Here is a 17,912-nt window from a genome sequence, read left to right on the forward strand (position 1 = left end):
CAACCCCTCTACTATTGCAGGATACAGTCCTCTTCCATAGAGGATATGATGTGACAATGATACTACATGATCTTAGACACAAAGCCAAAAGACAGGATTAAGAAGCAGGAGGGTATGGGAGATTCAGAAGCTTGTATTTCCAAAATTGTCCCTGAGATACAACAGAGATGAAGCCCACAACATCCACTACCACTCTCACTGTGTTGTCAAGTACTGCAGGGCTCCTCTGTCATATCTAATACCTCATTGATCACAAGTTAGGACTTCACAATGCAATGTAAAGGAGGGTAAAGGAAACAGCTGGGAATTGATGGGGGAGGAGGGATAGGTTTATGAGCCGTAGCAGCTCTGTTTTATATCCCCATTTTACAAAGGGTGGGTTAGAGCTGCAGAGAACAATGTTTCAGGCTGACACTTATTGGGAATAATTGATAGCAGCAGTCAAGCCACAGGCAATTTGACTCTGCAGTGTGAGTTAGCTGCCAGGGCTGAGGCCTGACAGTCAGAGAATGTAACATTCTTTATCCTGGCAAGGAGTAAAGCCACTCTAAATTGAACTGTATCTACAGAACAGGTACAGCATGGACAACAATAGCACAAGCTTCCCCCACCCTCGCCCACAAGGCATGTTCCTTAACCTTCTCTAGGAGGGATCATGATCTGGGGAGTTCACTCTCTATGATCTGCTGAGACTGTCCACAGAGATGCCATTTAGAACTGGAATGAGGCCACCAGTTCAATGGAACGGAGACCACCCAGCAGCCATTCGATCTGGCCATCAGTCCGGGCCTGGTTCATACCAGTGCCCTAGAAGTGAATGACTTGGCATCTCACTGCAAGAGAGAGCCCCTAGAAAGTCCCCTCCAAGTCATAGTTGAGGAACAGGCGTATCAGGGGGAGGGCTTGCACTGCCCCTGCCAAAGCTGAACCCCTCATTGGTTGAAGAGGGGTTCCCAGTACTGTCAGTCCAGCAGCTTCCATCTCCGCTACATTCACAGTGGTGGTGATGTACTTTGTACCCGAGCCCATAATGCCCATGTGATGTGCCGGCTGTTGCACTTAGTGCTTTAACTTTCATTAATTGAAAACCAGAATAAGCAGTGACATGAAACTTCTATAATGAGCATAATGGAAAAAATGTGCATTAGTGGAATGTAAGATTTATTTATTTGCTTTTTTCTCTATCTTGTTTCATAATTAAACCTCAAACCTTCTTCATAATATGTTAACATCTACAGTAACCATTTTAGCACTAACATAGCACTCTGTACTACACAGCCTCTCGCTTGATGCTTTCTTTAAGTGAGATGTATAATTGTATGAGAAGTTGTTAGCAAATTTAGAGTATGACTTTCAAATGAAAAGTGTATCCATGATAGGCCCATCTTTTTTAGCTCACTTTTGAGTTACACAGCAAGTAGACTAAAGTTAAACACTGTTCTTGTACTAGTATAAGAGGACAATGCTGTGTGCTATGTACTACTATGCCAACACTTTAACTCCAGTAGATTGGCTTCATTGGGCATAGTTTGTAGTTTCCAAGGCCAAAAGGGACCATTGTGGTCATCTAGTCTGACCTCCTGTATAGCACAAGCCATAGACCTGCCCCCAAAGTAATTTCTAGAGCAGAGCTATCAGAAAAACATCCCATCTTGATTTAAAAATTGTCGATGATGGAGATGATCCTTGGTAACTTGTTCCAATGGTTAATTACCCTCACTCTCAAAAATGTATACCTTATTTCCAGACTGAATTTGTTTAGCTTCAACTTCCACCCATTGAATCGTGTTACAACTTTCTCTGCTAGACTGAAGAGCCCCAGTATTAAATATTTGTTCCCCATGTAGGTACTTACAGACTGTAATCGAGTCAACCCTTAACTTTCTCTTTGTTTGAGAGCTCTCTCTGAGTCTATCACTAGAAAACCTGTCTTATAACCCTTGAATTAATCTCGTGGTTCTTCTCTGAATCCTCTCAAATTTATCAACATCCTTCTTGAACTGTGGGTACCAGAACCGGACACACTATTCTAGCAGTGGTTGCACCAGTACCAAATACAGAGGTAGAATAACCTCTCTACACCCTACTTGTGATTTCCCTATTTATGCATCCCAGGATTGTATTAGCTCTTTTGGCCACAGTATGACACTGGCTGTTTGTGTTCAGCTGATTATCCACCATGACCCCCTAAATCTTTTTCAGAGACACTGCTTCCCAGAATAGAGTTCCCCATAATGTAAATACGGCCTATGTTCTTTGTTCATAGATGTGCACGTTTACATACTGTATAGCCATGTTAAAATGCATATTCATAGAATATCAGGGTTGGAAGGGACCTCAGGAGATCAGCTAGTCCAACACCCTGCTCAAAGCAGGACCAATCCCCAGACAGATTTTTACCCCACATCCCTAAATGGCCCCCTCAAGGATTGAACTCACAACCCTGGGTTTAGCAGGCCAATGCTCAAACCACTGAGCTATCCCTCCCCTGGCTTGTGCCCTCTTTCCCAACTGATCTGGATTGCTCTGAATCAGTGACCTGTCCTCTTCGTCATCTACCACTCCCCCAATTTTTGTGTCATCTGCAAACTTTATCAGTGATGATTTTATTTTTTCTTCCAGGTTCTTGATAAAAATGTTAAATAGCATAGGGCCAAAGACCAAGCCCTGTGGTACCCCACTGGAAACACACCCATTCAATGATGATGTCCCTTTTACATTTATATTTTGAGACCTGTCTGTTAACCAGTGTTTAATCCCTTTAACATATTCCATGTTAATTTTACATCATTCTAATTTTTAATCAAAATCTTGTGCTTACCAGGTCAAACACTTCACAGAAGTCTAAGTATATTACATCAGAATTATTACCTTTATCAACCAAACTTGTAATCTTATAACAAAAAAAGATATCAAGTGAGTTGGACAGGATCTATTTTCCATAAACCAATGTTGATTTGCATTAATTAGATTACCCTCCTTTAATTTTTTTAATTCTTTATTAATCGAGTCCCACATCAGCTGCTCCATTATCTTGCCCAGGATCGATGTCAGGCTGACAGACATATCCTCTTTGCCCTTTTTAAAAACTGGTGCAACATTAGCTTTCTTCCAGTCTTCTGGAACATCCCCAGTGCTCCAAGACTTATTGAAAATCAATGTTAATGGTCCAGGAAGTTCTTCAGACGGCTCTTTTAAAACTCTTAGATGCAAGTTATCCAGAGCTGCTGACTTTAAACTATCCAACTTTAGTAGCTTCTGTTCAATGATCTTCTCAGACACTAGTGGAATGGAAAGAGTGTTATCATCACTATATGATGAGACTATATTGTCTGTTTTTTCCTCCAAATACAGAACAGAAATATTTATTGAACACTTCTGCCTTTTCTGCATTATTATTGGTAATTCTACCATTTCCATCTAGTAATGGACCAATACCATTATCAGGATTCTTTTTATTCCTAATATTTTTTGAAAAATCCTTATTGTCCTTAACTCTGCAGGCCACAGATTTCACCTTGTGTCCCTTGGCTTCCCTTATCAATTTTCTATCATTTCTAACTTCAGATGTATATTCATTACTATCAACTTCCCTCTTCTTCCATTTGTAATTATATATATATTGTGACAGTGTACCCCATAAGGCTTTATTGGGGGAGGTGCTCATAAATGTATGTATGATATAACTGGAATAGGGTTTTGCTACATATGCCATGTAACATATCTATGTAAAGGTTATGATCTACTGGTTATGTTCATCGTAGTTTTATGTAGGCACCATTTGTGTGTTCAAAGTTGTGAACATTGGCTGTATAATTGCTTGATTTCTAAGTAGCCTTAGTTAGAACATTTGGTCACTTCTTGGGAAAGGAATGTGCAAATTAAGTGCTCAGTTAGGAAGCACTTAACAGGCAAAAAAGCTTGGAAGACTCCAATCCACATAAGAAGCCTACCTGAGGAGGTTCAAGGTAGCAGGTGGGTAATGGCTGCTACCTGCAAGTCCTGAGTCATGCATGGGCATGTGACTTGCCTATGTGATTCCAAATCTCCATTTTGTGACTGGATTCTGCACAGGGTGAGGAGGGGGTCTCCACCCACAAGAGAAAGTCTATTTAAACCCCTGGGAGACCCCTCCATTTGGTCTTCAGCTGGCTAAAGAAGGAGCCTCTCCACCCTCCAGGGTACTTGAAGGAAATTGGAACAAAGGACAGTAACTATAAGGGGTGTGAGTGATTGCTGGACCCAGGCTAAAAGGAGATTAGTCTGTAAAAAGGGAGCATTCTGGAACTGGTGAGGATCTTCTCTGTCTTCAGTTTGATTAGACATAGATTTGCGCATTTTATTTTATTTTGCTTGGTGACTTACTTTGTTCTGTCTGTTACTACTTGGAACCACTTAAATCCTACTTTCTGTATTTAATAAAATCACTTTTTACTTATTAATTAACTCAGAGTATGTATTAATACCTGGGGGAGAAAACAACTTTGCATCTCTCTATCAGTGTTATAGAGGGTGAACAATTTATAAGTTTACCCTGCATAAGCTTTATACAGGGTAAAATGAATTTATTTGGGTTTAGACCCCATTGGGAGTTGGGCATCTGAGTGCTAAAGACAAGCACACTTCTGTTATCTGTTTTCAGGTAAACCTGCAGCTTTGGGGCAGGTAATTCAGACTCTGGGTCTGTGTTGGAGCACATAGGAGTGTCTGGCTCAGCAAGACAGGGTGCTGGAGTCCTGAGCTGGCAGGGAAAACAGGAGCAGAGGTAGTCTTGGTACATCAGTTGGCAGCTCCCAGGGGAGGTTCTGTGATCCAACCCGTCACATATATTATATTTATTTTTTATAGCTGCCTTCACTTCCTTTCTAAATCAGGTCAGTTTTTTAACCAGCACAGCTTTCTTCCTTGATTGTGTGATTTTGGCTGTTTTGGCATCTAGTATAAGGTGTTCTTTATTATAATTCATGTTTTTCTGATTAAATTCTTCCTCCCAGCTAGTTTGATTCATCATTCTTTTCAGCTTTGTGAAACTGATCCTATTAAAGCGTGTGCGAGCATACACACACACACACACACACACACATATAAATGATATATACACACGTGTGAAGGTGTGTGTGTGTGTATATATATTATATTACTAGTCTGGACTTTATTCTGCTTGTACATTATAAATGTGATCAAGTCATGATCACTTGTACCTATGTACAATGTTAAGCTACCATTAATGTTTAATGTTGTGATCAGGCCTTCTTTATCTGTTAAGACAAGGTCTAATAAAGAATTCCTCCAGCATATGTCACTCACATTGAAATCTCCTGTGATCATGTAGCTTTTTTTCCTACACACTGTAAATAGGTATATAAGAAGCCCGTCATCTTGTTCCCTAGTGCGATTTGGTGCTCAGTAGCAGACACTTACTATTACCCCATCTTGTTCTTTATCCGTTAGGACATTGATCCATAAGCATTCAAGATCACTTTCCTCCGAGTTATCAGTGACTTGGAAATGGGTTATTATACATTAAGGATCCACAAGCTGTTACTTCTGAGGGCCACCTTCCCTAGCACTTTTAACATTGTAGGTCAAAGATAGACAAAATTGAGACTGGAAATGAAGTCATGCTCTCACAAATGGCTGTGCAGAGTGCTACCAATAGCATGGCCAGAACTGAAACTTCAGTTCTTCATATTTTACTGTCATAGAAGCTATACCCATGTTCTGTTTCCTGTGATCAGAACATTACAGTGTGCATGCTCTGCATTAAAACCTCCTTATCTTTTCTGGTTTATCCAGGGGTTTAGGCCATGGAGCCTTTGGCGAAGTATATGAAGGTCAGGTGGTGGGGATCCCCAGTGACCCCAGTCCCTTGCAGGTGGCTGTGAAGGTAAGTGACAATATGTGAATAATCACAATAGTAACACTTTGTGCACCTTTCATTCAGGGGCCTCAAAGCATTATAAAAACATTGATAAATTAAGCCTCACAACACCTCTGGAAGATAGGTGTGTATTGTCCCTGTTTTGCAGTTGGGGACACTGAGGCACAAAACAGGTAAGATGATTTCCCTAGGGTCACTTGGGCAGAGTACTAATACCTAGATTTTACATAGCATTTCTCATCCATAGATCTCAAAGGACAGTAGGTATCACTATGCCTGTTGTACATGATCTGCTGACTCCCTGGTCCAGTGCCTTGTCTTTGCCATGGACCATGTTGCATTGTTCACAGGCCCCTACCCTGATCACTAGCCAGGCTCCCATGGTCTCTTCTGGTGCTGCAGGCATCATGTCCATCAACAAGATTGTTTATTTTCAGAATCTCTGAGAAATTAATCCAGCTGACTCAACCTTATCTAAATGAGAAATTGCATTACAGAGAACTTTATTTCCAAGCTGTCAGCTTGCATCTGACCATGTTCCGTGTGATGTCTGACATTGCTGTAAGTGAAGCTAACACATAGCTGGTAATGAGGAGCTCCAGCAACGGGGATACTAGAGCCCAGTGCACTGAGTCAGTAATTATTCGGCTGTTACAATTTATAAAAAGTCACTAATGAACTGTGGTGACTTGCATCCTCTCGGTTTGGGAAAGCAGCTTATTGCCCGGGAAGCCAGCTTATTGTTTCAGTTCTGCAGCATGATGCCCTCTGCTGTGTGTAACTGATGTGCAGCAGTGCTGATCTATGGAGGTGGCATGCACTTCCATGTCTGCTCCATTATAGTGCAGCTCAGCAGAAAGGACCATATGCACAACAAGAGGCATGTATATCCTTTCTCTCGTCCCTTCTTTCCGTGGGGGTTCATTTACACCTTTGGGGGAACCCTGAGGAGCCCCACTACATCCTCCTCCCTCTAAACTATCCTGATCATCAAGTCCCTGCTTCAGAGCCATCATCTTCTCATCATGAAAGGGCTGAGCAAGCCTCCCCTTCAATCCCAACCAATACCATGCTTCACACAACCAGAGGGGTCACTACGGGATGGTAGCATTCCTGTCCATTGGGTTGATATACCCGTTAGTGTGTGAGGGTGTTAGACCATATAAAAGAACCTCTAACTACGCTCTTAGAAATTCTTCCAATGATCAGTGATGATATATCTGCCAAATGAGTATCTCTGCGTGACACGATCTGTAACACTGTTCTGGATTGCATTGGGAATACGAAATGCCATCGTGCAGAGTGGTGTGACAACAATGATCCTGAAATATCAAATGTCCTTGATGTCAAGCGACTAGCGCATGCCATGCTCATAGCTGACCCACTCTGAGTCGAAAAAGGCCAGATACGAGGCAGCTTGCAGCACACTCCAGCGCAAACTCTGCCAAATGCAAAATGTGTGTTTGATTGTACGCACCCTAGCAGATAAATGACTCCAAAGGTTTCGGTGAAGCGGTCAAAGCTGTGTACAGTCCTACACAATCTGCCTTGACGCCACTAACAAGTGCTGATGGTGAATCTCTCATCACCATCTACCAACAGTGGCATGAACATTTTAGTGAACTACTTAATCATTTTTGTACTGTTTCTCATGAATCGCTGGATAATGTCCCCAAATTGCCCACATTTAATGCATTTGCCAGTCCACCCATATGTGCCAAGGTGTTGAAAGCCGTTGAAGTAATGAAAAATAACAAATCTCCTTATCCTAATGCCATTCGAACTGAAGTTTTCAAGCATGGAGGAAATCTCATTGACAGGATTTTTGAATTTTTGTTACATGTCCGGCTTCATATCGCAATAACTGAAAGATGCCAACATTGTCACCGTCTATAAGCATGAAGACTCAAAGAGTGACCGTGGTAGCTACTGCAGTATCTCTTTGTTGTCTGTGGCCAGCAAGATTCTTGCATGGATCCTCCTGGACTAACTCCTGACCTAATCATTGACAACGTTCTATCTGAGTTAGTGTGGCTTTTTGTGCTTAAAAGAGCACTGTTGACATGATTTTCCTTATTCAACAATTACAGAAAAAATGTCACAAACCACACCAACTTTTGTACATCGTGTTTCTTGATCTAATTAAGGCATTCAATGTGGTCAACTACACTGCCATCTGGAAATTGCTCGCTAAATTTAGATGTCCAGACAAATTTATTAATATCACTCAGCAATTCCATGAAGGCATAGCTGAAGAAGTTAGTATTGATGGTGATGTAACAGATCCATTTCCAATCACAAACAAGGTAAAGCAAGGATGTGTCCTCGCTCCTAGCCTTGTTGGTCTATTCTTTGCTGCGATGTTATAGAAAGTCCTTTGTGGGTCTTGAAATAGCGTGTTAATATGTTTCTGCACAGATAAGCTCTTCCATCTTTCCTGTTTACATGTGAACACCAAGCTGATAGATGAATTGGACCAGGAACTGCTGTATGCCAATGGTTGTGTCTTGATGGCACACTCTGAAGCAACTCTACAAGATCTTACAAACCACTTTGCTGTGGTGGCTCATAATTTTGGCCACACAGTCAGTGAATGAAAAGCCAGGTTATGTACTAGTCAGCTCCTCAACAACCTTATCAAGACCCGTCAATGTTCTTGAAAGGTGCCACACTCCAAGCCATCAAACAGTTTACTTATCTCGCTAGCACATTGGACAATGAAGTGACAATTGACCACAAAGTTGATACGTGAATTAAGAAAGCCAATGCTGCATATGATTACCTCCATCACCAAATCTGGAAGCAACGTGGAATCTGACTACAGACAAAAATCAAAGTCTATAATGCTGTTGTCCTCAAAACTTTGCTCTGTGGGTGCAAAACATGGACCTGTTATAAATGGCATATAAAAATCTAGACAATTTCCATTTATGACACCGATGATGATTGCTGGGCATCAGATGGCAGGACTGGGTTTCTAATATGGAATTCCTGGCAAAAGCTGGTTGGGTTGGTATTGAGCTCATTTCATCTCAAGCACCCACTTAGATGGACTGGCCATGTAATTCGTATGACTGAGACCAATTTATTATAACAAGTTGCATATTCCCAATTAAGCTCCAGCAATTGTAAGCATGGAGGGCAGACGAAACGCTTCAAAGACACCCTCAAACAAAATCTGCCCCAAAACGAACATTTCTGACTCAACCTTTGAGCAACTGGTGCCACAGCCGTAAGGGTGGGTGTCCACAATTTGGAGAAGAATCATGTTGAGTAGCTGGAAGCATAGTGCCAAGCACAAAAACAGCAAGCAGCTCGATCAGCACAACTAGGCAAATGGCTCTGCGGCTAGACTGGTAAATGTTGTTCCTCTCAAATTGGTCTGAGGAGTCACGCAAAGACCCGTTAGAACAAACTATGATCGTTGACGTCATCCTTGAAATCGAGGTGACTAGCATCAGATGCAGATTTCCAGTAGAGCAGTAGCTGATTGTAATGGTCGAGAAAGAATCTGTCTAGGCATTATATATCACTCAACACGATAGAGTCCCCAATATGTACAACATTGTGCAGTTGACTGTTTGCATTATGGGGTGTTTCTTCTTCATCTGAAGTATCTGGCTATAGGCCACTGCCAGGAGGAGGGTACTGGGCTTGATGGACCAATGTTCTGATCTGTTGGCAAATCCCCTGTGCCTGCCAACAGGGCTTCACAACCCAGTCTGAAAATGGCATGTTAGTTAGCTTGGTGTGAGTGTTTCTTGTGGAGAGAAGGGGATCGCTGCAGACTGTGTTTGTTCTGGGATTCTACAATCATGAGACTAAAACCTCTCTCTCCCTTCTTGTCCGGTCTTTTCCAGACATTGCCAGAGATGTGTTCAGAGCAAGATGAGCTGGATTTCCTCATGGAAGCTCTTATTATCAGGTGTGTTAATAAAAGCCTATATAAGCCCTTGGTTACCTATGCATGGCAAAGCACAGGTCCTACAGGATGAAAAGTACTCTGTGAGATGATGTATTAATGAAGATATCAAAGTGCTTGACAATGGCAGGTGGGCACTATTCTCCCTTTTTAAAAAATCAGATGGTGAAACTGAGGCTCAGAAAGGTTGATGCTAATATTCTTAAAACGGTCCATTGAGTTTAGATGCTTTAAGGTCTGGGTGCCCAACCTGGAACATTGAGGCCCTAGTTTTCAAACATAATTACCTCCTCCATTCACCTGGAGCTCAGCACATGAGAAGATCCAGCCCTGTTTGTCTTAGGTTGGGCACTCAAAGTTAGTGGACAGTTTTGACAATGTTGGCATTAAGTAATTTGCTCTCCCAAGACCACACAGAGTTACAGATCCCAGGCAGCCAATTTTCCATTCCACTAAGGCTGGAGACACAAATGGGCATTGAAAGCGGTGGCATTGGGACCTAGGGTAATACCCGCTGCATAACTGACTCCTATGTCTGTGTATTGCTTCTGGAGCAACCCTACTCCCGGTCCCACGCATAGGGAAGTCAGAGGGGAGGTAGAAGGTGTGGGTGAGGAGGGCACATGCCCAAAGCACAGTGAATTGTGGCTGTTCTCTGCTTCCCAGGGCCCATCCTCAGACCCAAAATATAGGGAGTGCAAAGAGGGCAGAAAGCCTCCATCCTCCATTCCAAGCACAGAGACAAACTAATAGAGAACTGGGGCCAGTGTCTCCAAAGTAGTGGTGTTGCTAATTAGATCTACCAATGGTGATACCTTAGACTTGGTAGCATCACAGACCGTATCTGCATTTGACTGGCTCAGCACCCCTTCAGATGCATTGTTTCCTCTGGAAAAACAACTTCTCTGTGGTAGGGCAAGCTGACTCTCCACATCAAGGTGCCTTTTGGTTCAATATGCCCTTCAATTTAGTCTCGCTCTCTCTGCAGCAAGTTCAACCACCAGAACATCGTGCGCTGTATTGGGGTCAGCTTGCAGACGCTACCACGCTTCATCCTGCTGGAGCTTATGGCTGGAGGGGACCTGAAATCCTTCCTGAGGGAGACACGGCCTCGACCGGTAAGGTGGGGTGAGGGGAATTATCTTTCTCCACTAGCTTTGCAGCCTGTGCCTTACTCTCTTTGCCATTTCTTCCTCGTTTAACCACACTGCTGTTCTTCCTGGCTCCTATCCTCAGAGCGCTCCACGCATTACAAATAGCTAAACTAAAGCACACTCACACCACTGACCTATTAATAATTGGGAATGGCCTCCAGTAATTTTACCCTAATAACATGCTGCATCCACATAATTAGAACCTGTTTATTTTCTGAGAGACCCTGATGCTTTAGAGCAGCAGTTCCCAAACTGTATTTCAGGGACATGTGTAATCAATCCACAGAGCACTTGCCATTGGCCTGCAGGGAGCTGGCTGGTTACATGGTGCTGGATCCTTCTCCTAGTTTCCAGCCGCTTCTACAAGTCTCCAGGCTTTCCAAAGACTAGGAGGAGAAGCCAGTCTAGCTGCCTTTGATAAAGTCCACTGCTCTATAAGAGGAGGAGAAAGAGAAGCCACCCCTAAGTCAGGAAACCTGAGCCACCAGTGGGTCTGAAGCTGCCAGACAACTCCAGAAGGGGAGCATGTAGGGAAAAGGGGGACACAAGGTAGCCAGATACTATACCCATGGGACTGGAGAGATGGGCCCGTTGGTGGAGGAGCAGCATCTCCAGTGGAGGAGCGGGAGGAAGAGGAACAGATCAGATGAGAAGGGGAGAAGAAAAGCAGAGTGTGTGATTTGCCTTTTTTTTTAAGTATGTAACATTTATCACAGAGCCCCTTAAATCACATAAATCCTTCCCTAATGGCACTTTGCCATGTCCGCAATTGCCACAAGGCTACAGTGTGACAGCAAATGGGAGGTGAGGTGTCCACCAGATAATCTCGCTAATAATTCCACACCACTGAAAAGGGAGCAGAGCCTTTCATTACTGAATCCCTAGTTCAAATTCGGCTTGGTAGGGACTGCAAGCTCTTGTTGTTATTTTATTTATTTGAATTGCAGTAGCACCTAGGAGCCCCAGTCATGGACCAGGACCCCATTGTTCTGCGTGCTGTATAAACACAGAACAAAGAGATGGTCCTACCCCAATGAGCTGACAAATTTAAGCAGAGTTCAGTGGCTGATGTGGAAAGAGTCAGTGGCTTCACTTGTGAGCTTTCCTCGGTGTTTACCCATTTTAAAAATGGTGTGGCCTTTTCATTGCCTGTGGCAACTGTTTCTAAAATCCCGGCATCCATAAAATCTGGAGGTAACAATAGCAAAAAAAGAACTAAAGACAGTTCAGATGAAAGAGTATGAATAAGTCCCAGAGCCATCAGCCCCTGTCTGGAAAAGGAGGGGATTAAACTGTGCTGAGAAATTTAGGCCTGCACTCACTCCAAAAGGAAGACATTGGTGAGCTGGAGCTGATTTGTTTGCACTGGTGTAAATCAAGAGTAGCTCCATTTAAGTCTGCAGAGTCTCACCAGGTTAAAACTGATGTAAACAAGAGGAGACTCATTCCTTGAATTGGGTTCGAGAACCTGCTCTGCTATTTGGAATGTCCTGTGTTCTTAGAGCCTTTCCCGGTGAAACCAGAACCACCAGGAAATGTTGTATAACAATAACTAGAAAGTCCTGGGAAATGGGCGATTTACTGATGCTGAGCAAAATAGATTAGAGTCCAGTCAAGCCACTGGATCAGAAAAGGTCCAGATTTGAGGGAAGCTTAGCACCAGAGCCAAACTTGTCAGATTGTCTGTATCTTTCTTTGAGCCCAGAGCAAAACTCTGGATCCTGTAGTACCCTAGCAGTAGAGAAGAGAGAGGAGTTGGCTGTAATGCATACAAAGGGGATTCTTTATTGAGGCTGCTGGACACAAACAGACTCCATAGTTCTCCCTGGTGCTCTAGCTTCCAGACTGACTAAAAACAGCCTATGCTGCTTAATCTCACTACACAGGGTCTCCCTAAGACATGGCCTGGATTAAGCACTCATGAAAGTCTCTGCTGACCACACTATGGGCCCGAACACCCACACTGTGGGGGTATGAAATACGCATCTGGACAGACAATTTCTAGAATAGACTCGAGTTCGGTTCTTTGCAACACCGTGTGTTGTGGTCCTGTCAGACATCACAATGAAGCAGCGTCTGGCTAGAGATGAGCCCACACTGGAGCACCGGACTGAAAGCGGAGCTGAGCACAGGGGTAGTTCAGAGCCAAAGCCAGATATCTTAGACTTTACAACTTGGACTTTGCTCTTGATATGGTGCCACGGGAAATAGCATTAGTGGTGCAGCAGGTGGCGTCTTCCCACTGAGTCAGTACAGATCCGCAGCCCTAACGCCAGGGCAAGCAGTGCTGCCGGAGGTGCTGTCTGTCAGATGAAACAGGAATGGTGTTTGGCCGGGAACACCATTGCTCCACAATGTAGTCCTTGTTTTAGCTCATTAAAGGAGAGAGAGAATCCAAGACAGCAATCCCTTGGGCCCTAGTAGAGAAGCACCAAGGACATTCATCGTGAACTGCAGGCATTTTGACTTGTTTCTTACAGGAAAATAAACCGGACACTTTTGATGATAAAAGGTCCTTTATCTTCATAGAATGAAATCAGTGACATTGCTTGATCTGAGGGTTTTGTCTTTTCTTTGCCCTTCTGCTGTTTGTAAGTACCACCTCATGTGTCAGTGCTTTCATCTCTCCAAGCCAGCGGCTGCTCTGCTCAGCTTCTCTGACAGTTAGTGGCAAACACAGAGAGTTAAGAGAGATGCACACACAAATGAGGGAATGTGGAAAGCTTCACTGTGCCTGTGCTCTATGCAACAAGTATTCTTTCCTTCCTACTTCTCCCTTTACCCCTCTCCTTCCTTCCCAATCTCTTCCTTGACCTTCCTTCTGCCCTCCCTGGGCTCCGTTAGGTGGTTCAGGAATAACAACAAGAGATATTATGTAGGGGACTATTGTTTTGAGAGGGTGGCCCAGCTGGCAACTTGAGGAGCTCCTATATCCCCCATTTTTTGACCTGAACTAGAGACACTCCACTAACACTGCATCTCACCCCTCACCAAGCTGTGAGAAAGAGGAGGCTCAAACACTGACTTGAACTTGGTGCTTGGGCCGAACCAGAACCCCAGTTCTGAACATCCCTAAACTTTGGGCAAGTTCAGATTTGGATCCAAATGTTCCAGCTCTACTTTAAACCCATCCTCATCCTTGGGCCCCGTATCACTGACACCCTCCTGTTCGAGGACTGCCAGGCAAGAGTCCCACTGCAGCTCGTTCTTTAGCTGTCAGAGTGGCTTTCGGGTGGCACCTTCTGGGTCTGAGAATGCTGCCTCCTTTGTTCACCCTGCACCTGCTGGCTCGGGAAGTACAAAGCCAGGGATTGCGCTCATTGGTGAGATATCAGAGATGGGCAGTGTGCTGTGCTCAAATGGTTAACAGTTATCATGGTAAAGTTGGGAATATTGGTCTGGAAATATGGATGCTCACTTATTTGGCTGGTGGGCTCCTTCCCATATGCTGGAGTATGACCGATCCTGCGTACAACTGCTCTGGCCTGCAGCTATGCAGCTTGTATCTACTCAATCCTGCTCCCCGTGACCCCAAACTGAAGTTCAAAGTAGACAATCTGAGGCTATGTCTACACTTAAAGGCTGCAGCAGCACGGCTGCAGCACTTCAATGTAGACACTCTCACTACAGCGACTGCGGGGGTTCTCCCATTGTTGTAGTTAATCCGTCTCCCCAAGAGGCAGGAGCTAGATTAACAGAGGAATTCTTCCATAGACCTAGCACTATCTACACCAGAGCTTAGGTCGTCTTAACTATCTCTCTCAGGGTGTGATTTTTCAGTGTAGACCATCCCTCAGAGGACAGGCTATAGCAAAGTGACTTTCCCTTTGATCACGCAGACTTCTAGTCTCACAAAGCGTGTCATGCCCAGCCAGACAATGATGTTTTTTCAAAATTCACTGACGGACCTTTATTGAGGAAAGGGAGTTTAGCTTCCTAGGGAAAATTAAGTACAAAGAGAAATCAGCTTTGGCAGGTACAGTGGTAATGCTTTACTGCCTACTACATAACTACCCCTTTTGTCTCTCCCTTCTTGCCTTTCCTCCTCACTCTCTCACCTTCCCTGTCCTTCCCTTATTGTTATCATTTACAATTTCCCTGTCACCATCGCATCAAGGTACCACATACAATAAAAGAAACATTCAACTGGGCTGAACAAAATAAACATTCCATTGGACTCTAAACAAAAAATGTAACAAATGTATAAGTAGCCTATAATAAATAAGAATAAATCCATTGACTTCTGTGGAGCTTTACCAGTTTATCCTAGCTGAGGGCTTATCAAGATCAGAGGTGAGCCCAAGCCAGAAAGTTCAGATCCAAACTCTCCCAAATTTCAGGCATTTATGGACCCAGGGCTTTTGTTCTGGCCCACCTCTAGTGAAGATCAGTGTCTATTTAGGGGCTCTACTTCCCTCCTTCTCATGAGTGAGATAAGCTCAATAGATTTGGGCAGTACTTAGCTGTTCAAATGCCAGGAACATACTGAGAACATTGCAAAATTCTCCTTTCTGTGGAGTTCAAAACCCTGTCGGTTTGATCCTTTTCTCACGTGGCAAAGCAATCAGAGGATGGCTTTAGAAGATAAGCAGTAATTTCCCCTCCTTTGTATCCTGCAGCTTGTTGTGCAGAGTAGTGATTATACTGAACAATAGTCAGTTTGTTTTGAGGTCACCTTTGCCTTTAGAGGGGTTGGACCTAAAGGGGAGGGGTGGGACAGAAGATGTCGCTTTAGCGCTTCCAATGCACCTCTTGCTCTAAAGGCTGATTGTGAGCTACAGTTTCCAGCTGGTTTCTTCCTCTCCTCTGGGGAGGAAAAGCTGTAAACAGCTGTAAAGCTGATTCTCTAGTGTGTCAAGGTTGTTCACTGCACAAAATGGGTCTGAAAATTCTGTCTTTCACACAAATTACTCAGATAAATTGTTGTTGGCTGATAAGTCACATCTGCTTTAGAATTTCAATTTAGCCAAAATTTGACCAAGGAAGGAAAAGCATCACAATTAGAATCAACTTGTGGCTTCATCCTTCCATCTGCCTTGTGTCTTAGCTCAATTCAGCCCAGGGGTCAGTCTCTGCACCCTGAGGAACTGGACTTTTTATTCACTGTATATCCATTGAGTTGGCTCCTGAACCGTGATCACAGCAGAAAGGCCATTAAATGGGTTGAAAGGTTTGAAGCAGCCCCTGCTCAGACCTCTAAGAAAAGACACCATCACCCTTTTGTTGATCATTTTAGCCATATGTTCAATGCTGCTGAATCACTCAGTAATCAGCAGAGCGAGACTAAAAGAGATTCTCCATCAAAAAGTAAGGCTTCGGGGAACAACACTATGCACAAATAAATAAAAGCCCAGCCCTCTTCTCCTATGTATTAGGGCACTTCAGTAATCCCTGTGCATGTTAAACAAACCATGTGTATAGTAAAACATGGGCAGGATAGATGTGTCTACACTGTCCTTTTTGCTTAGCTCTGTGTGTGTGTGATGCTGTGCAGGTAAGCCTCTGCTCAGACAACATATAACGCAGGGTGCTTTGCAGTTCTTTGGTGCTCTCTTCACTAGACTAGGATACCTTAAGGCTGGGTTTACCCTAACCCTTTCAGCCAGACTAAGACCTCGGTTGTAGCAGCCAGTGCTCGCTGTTTCCTGTTCAGTTGTGCATGCTGCAAACTGCAGGGAAGCTAGGAGCTGGTTCCAATCCTAGTCAGCTGGTTAGGCAAAGTTCATTATGACTCAGAGCTGGACGGTGGCAGGGAGCAGCATACCAGGACCTAGTGACTTTTCGTCATGAAGGGAGAGGGGCATTTAGAGTCCTAGGCACCGATGAACCAGTACTGGTGTGTGTAACAGTGGGTGGGGTATACAGCGTTAAAAGATGCTTAATAGGTGCAATGAAGATGATCTGCTTCATCCGTGTGCAGAGTCCTGGCATGCCTATCAGTCATGTCACTTAAAGGCAATTCTTCCTCTCCAAAGTACATCATGTAGTTCTGTATGAATGCACCCTCCCCTTCCTGTCACAAGCCATCAGCTCCCTGCACTGATGCCCTCCTGGAGATTAAGTTCAATAACCAAACTGGCAATTGATAAAAATCTACACATAGGTGAAGGATGCAAATACCAAGATGGCACTCAGTAACTCAGATAATATGTGGGGGCTGTAGAAGAGGAGGGGTTGATTGTTTAGGGTGACTTAAGGAAGTATGAATAATGGGATGAAACTGAGAAAAGATAAATTCAGGTTAAATATCACCAAAATATTTATAATACTGAGACTATGGAATAGTCTCCCACGAGAGGTGGTGTAAGTGCATTTAAAGCCAGACTGCGTAAAGCAGTGGAGAATACACTGTGAGGAATAATCCTGCAGCAGCTGTGAGGAGAATTAGATGACCTACTACAGTAAGATATCAGATCTAGTGATTCTGCTTCTATTGGTGTGATTTGTGTGTATGATTAGGTGCCAGCACTTTTTCAGAACCTCCCCAGATATGAAACATTTATGCTAGTTGGAAAGCTGTGTGTGAGGTAGTTTACATCCCCTTGTGTATTTGTGTTAGCATTTGATCCACGTCCCTCATTTGAGATCTCCCTAACTCAGTGGTGACTCATAGCTCTGACAATGAACCATGCATCATTTCTGCTTTAACCCCCCTTTGTACCTTGTCTTTTGGTAGAGCCAGCCCTCTTCCCTTTGCATGCTGGACTTGCTACATGTGGCTCGCGACATTGCATGTGGCTGTCAGTATTTGGAAGAAAACCACTTCATTCACAGGTGAGTAAGACCATGTGCTATTAAGGACTATTTACTGTTGCCCTTTGTATGTGTGGGTGTGTATTGTATTGTAATATATTGGCAAGCATGTACAAGTAAGTATGTGGTGAATGTTTGTGTACCACTGCCCTCTAGTGGTTGGATGTTTTTAGAAGATAAGAGCCAAAAGCCTGACTAATAG

General features: G+C 43.7%; 1 protein-coding gene across 10 annotated transcripts in view; it reads left to right on the plus strand.

The window, feature by feature from the left end:
* The window catches only part of ALK (ALK receptor tyrosine kinase), a 574,134-nt gene that overhangs the window by 536,848 nt on the left and 19,374 nt on the right, over nucleotides 1-17,912 (plus strand). For all 10 annotated transcript variants that reach the window (XM_039530228.1, XM_039530218.1, XM_039530221.1 and 7 more), the window contains 4 exons: nucleotides 5,797-5,887; nucleotides 9,742-9,806; nucleotides 10,792-10,921; nucleotides 17,634-17,731. In XM_039530228.1, coding sequence (XP_039386162.1) covers nucleotides 5,797-5,887; nucleotides 9,742-9,806; nucleotides 10,792-10,921; nucleotides 17,634-17,731 — 384 coding nt within the window. The remainder of the gene's footprint in view (nucleotides 1-5,796; nucleotides 5,888-9,741; nucleotides 9,807-10,791; nucleotides 10,922-17,633; nucleotides 17,732-17,912) is intronic.

The sequence above is a fragment of the Mauremys reevesii genome, linkage group 3 (genome assembly GCF_016161935.1).
Source record: "Mauremys reevesii isolate NIE-2019 linkage group 3, ASM1616193v1, whole genome shotgun sequence".
Taxonomy (NCBI): Eukaryota; Metazoa; Chordata; order Testudines; family Geoemydidae; genus Mauremys; species Mauremys reevesii.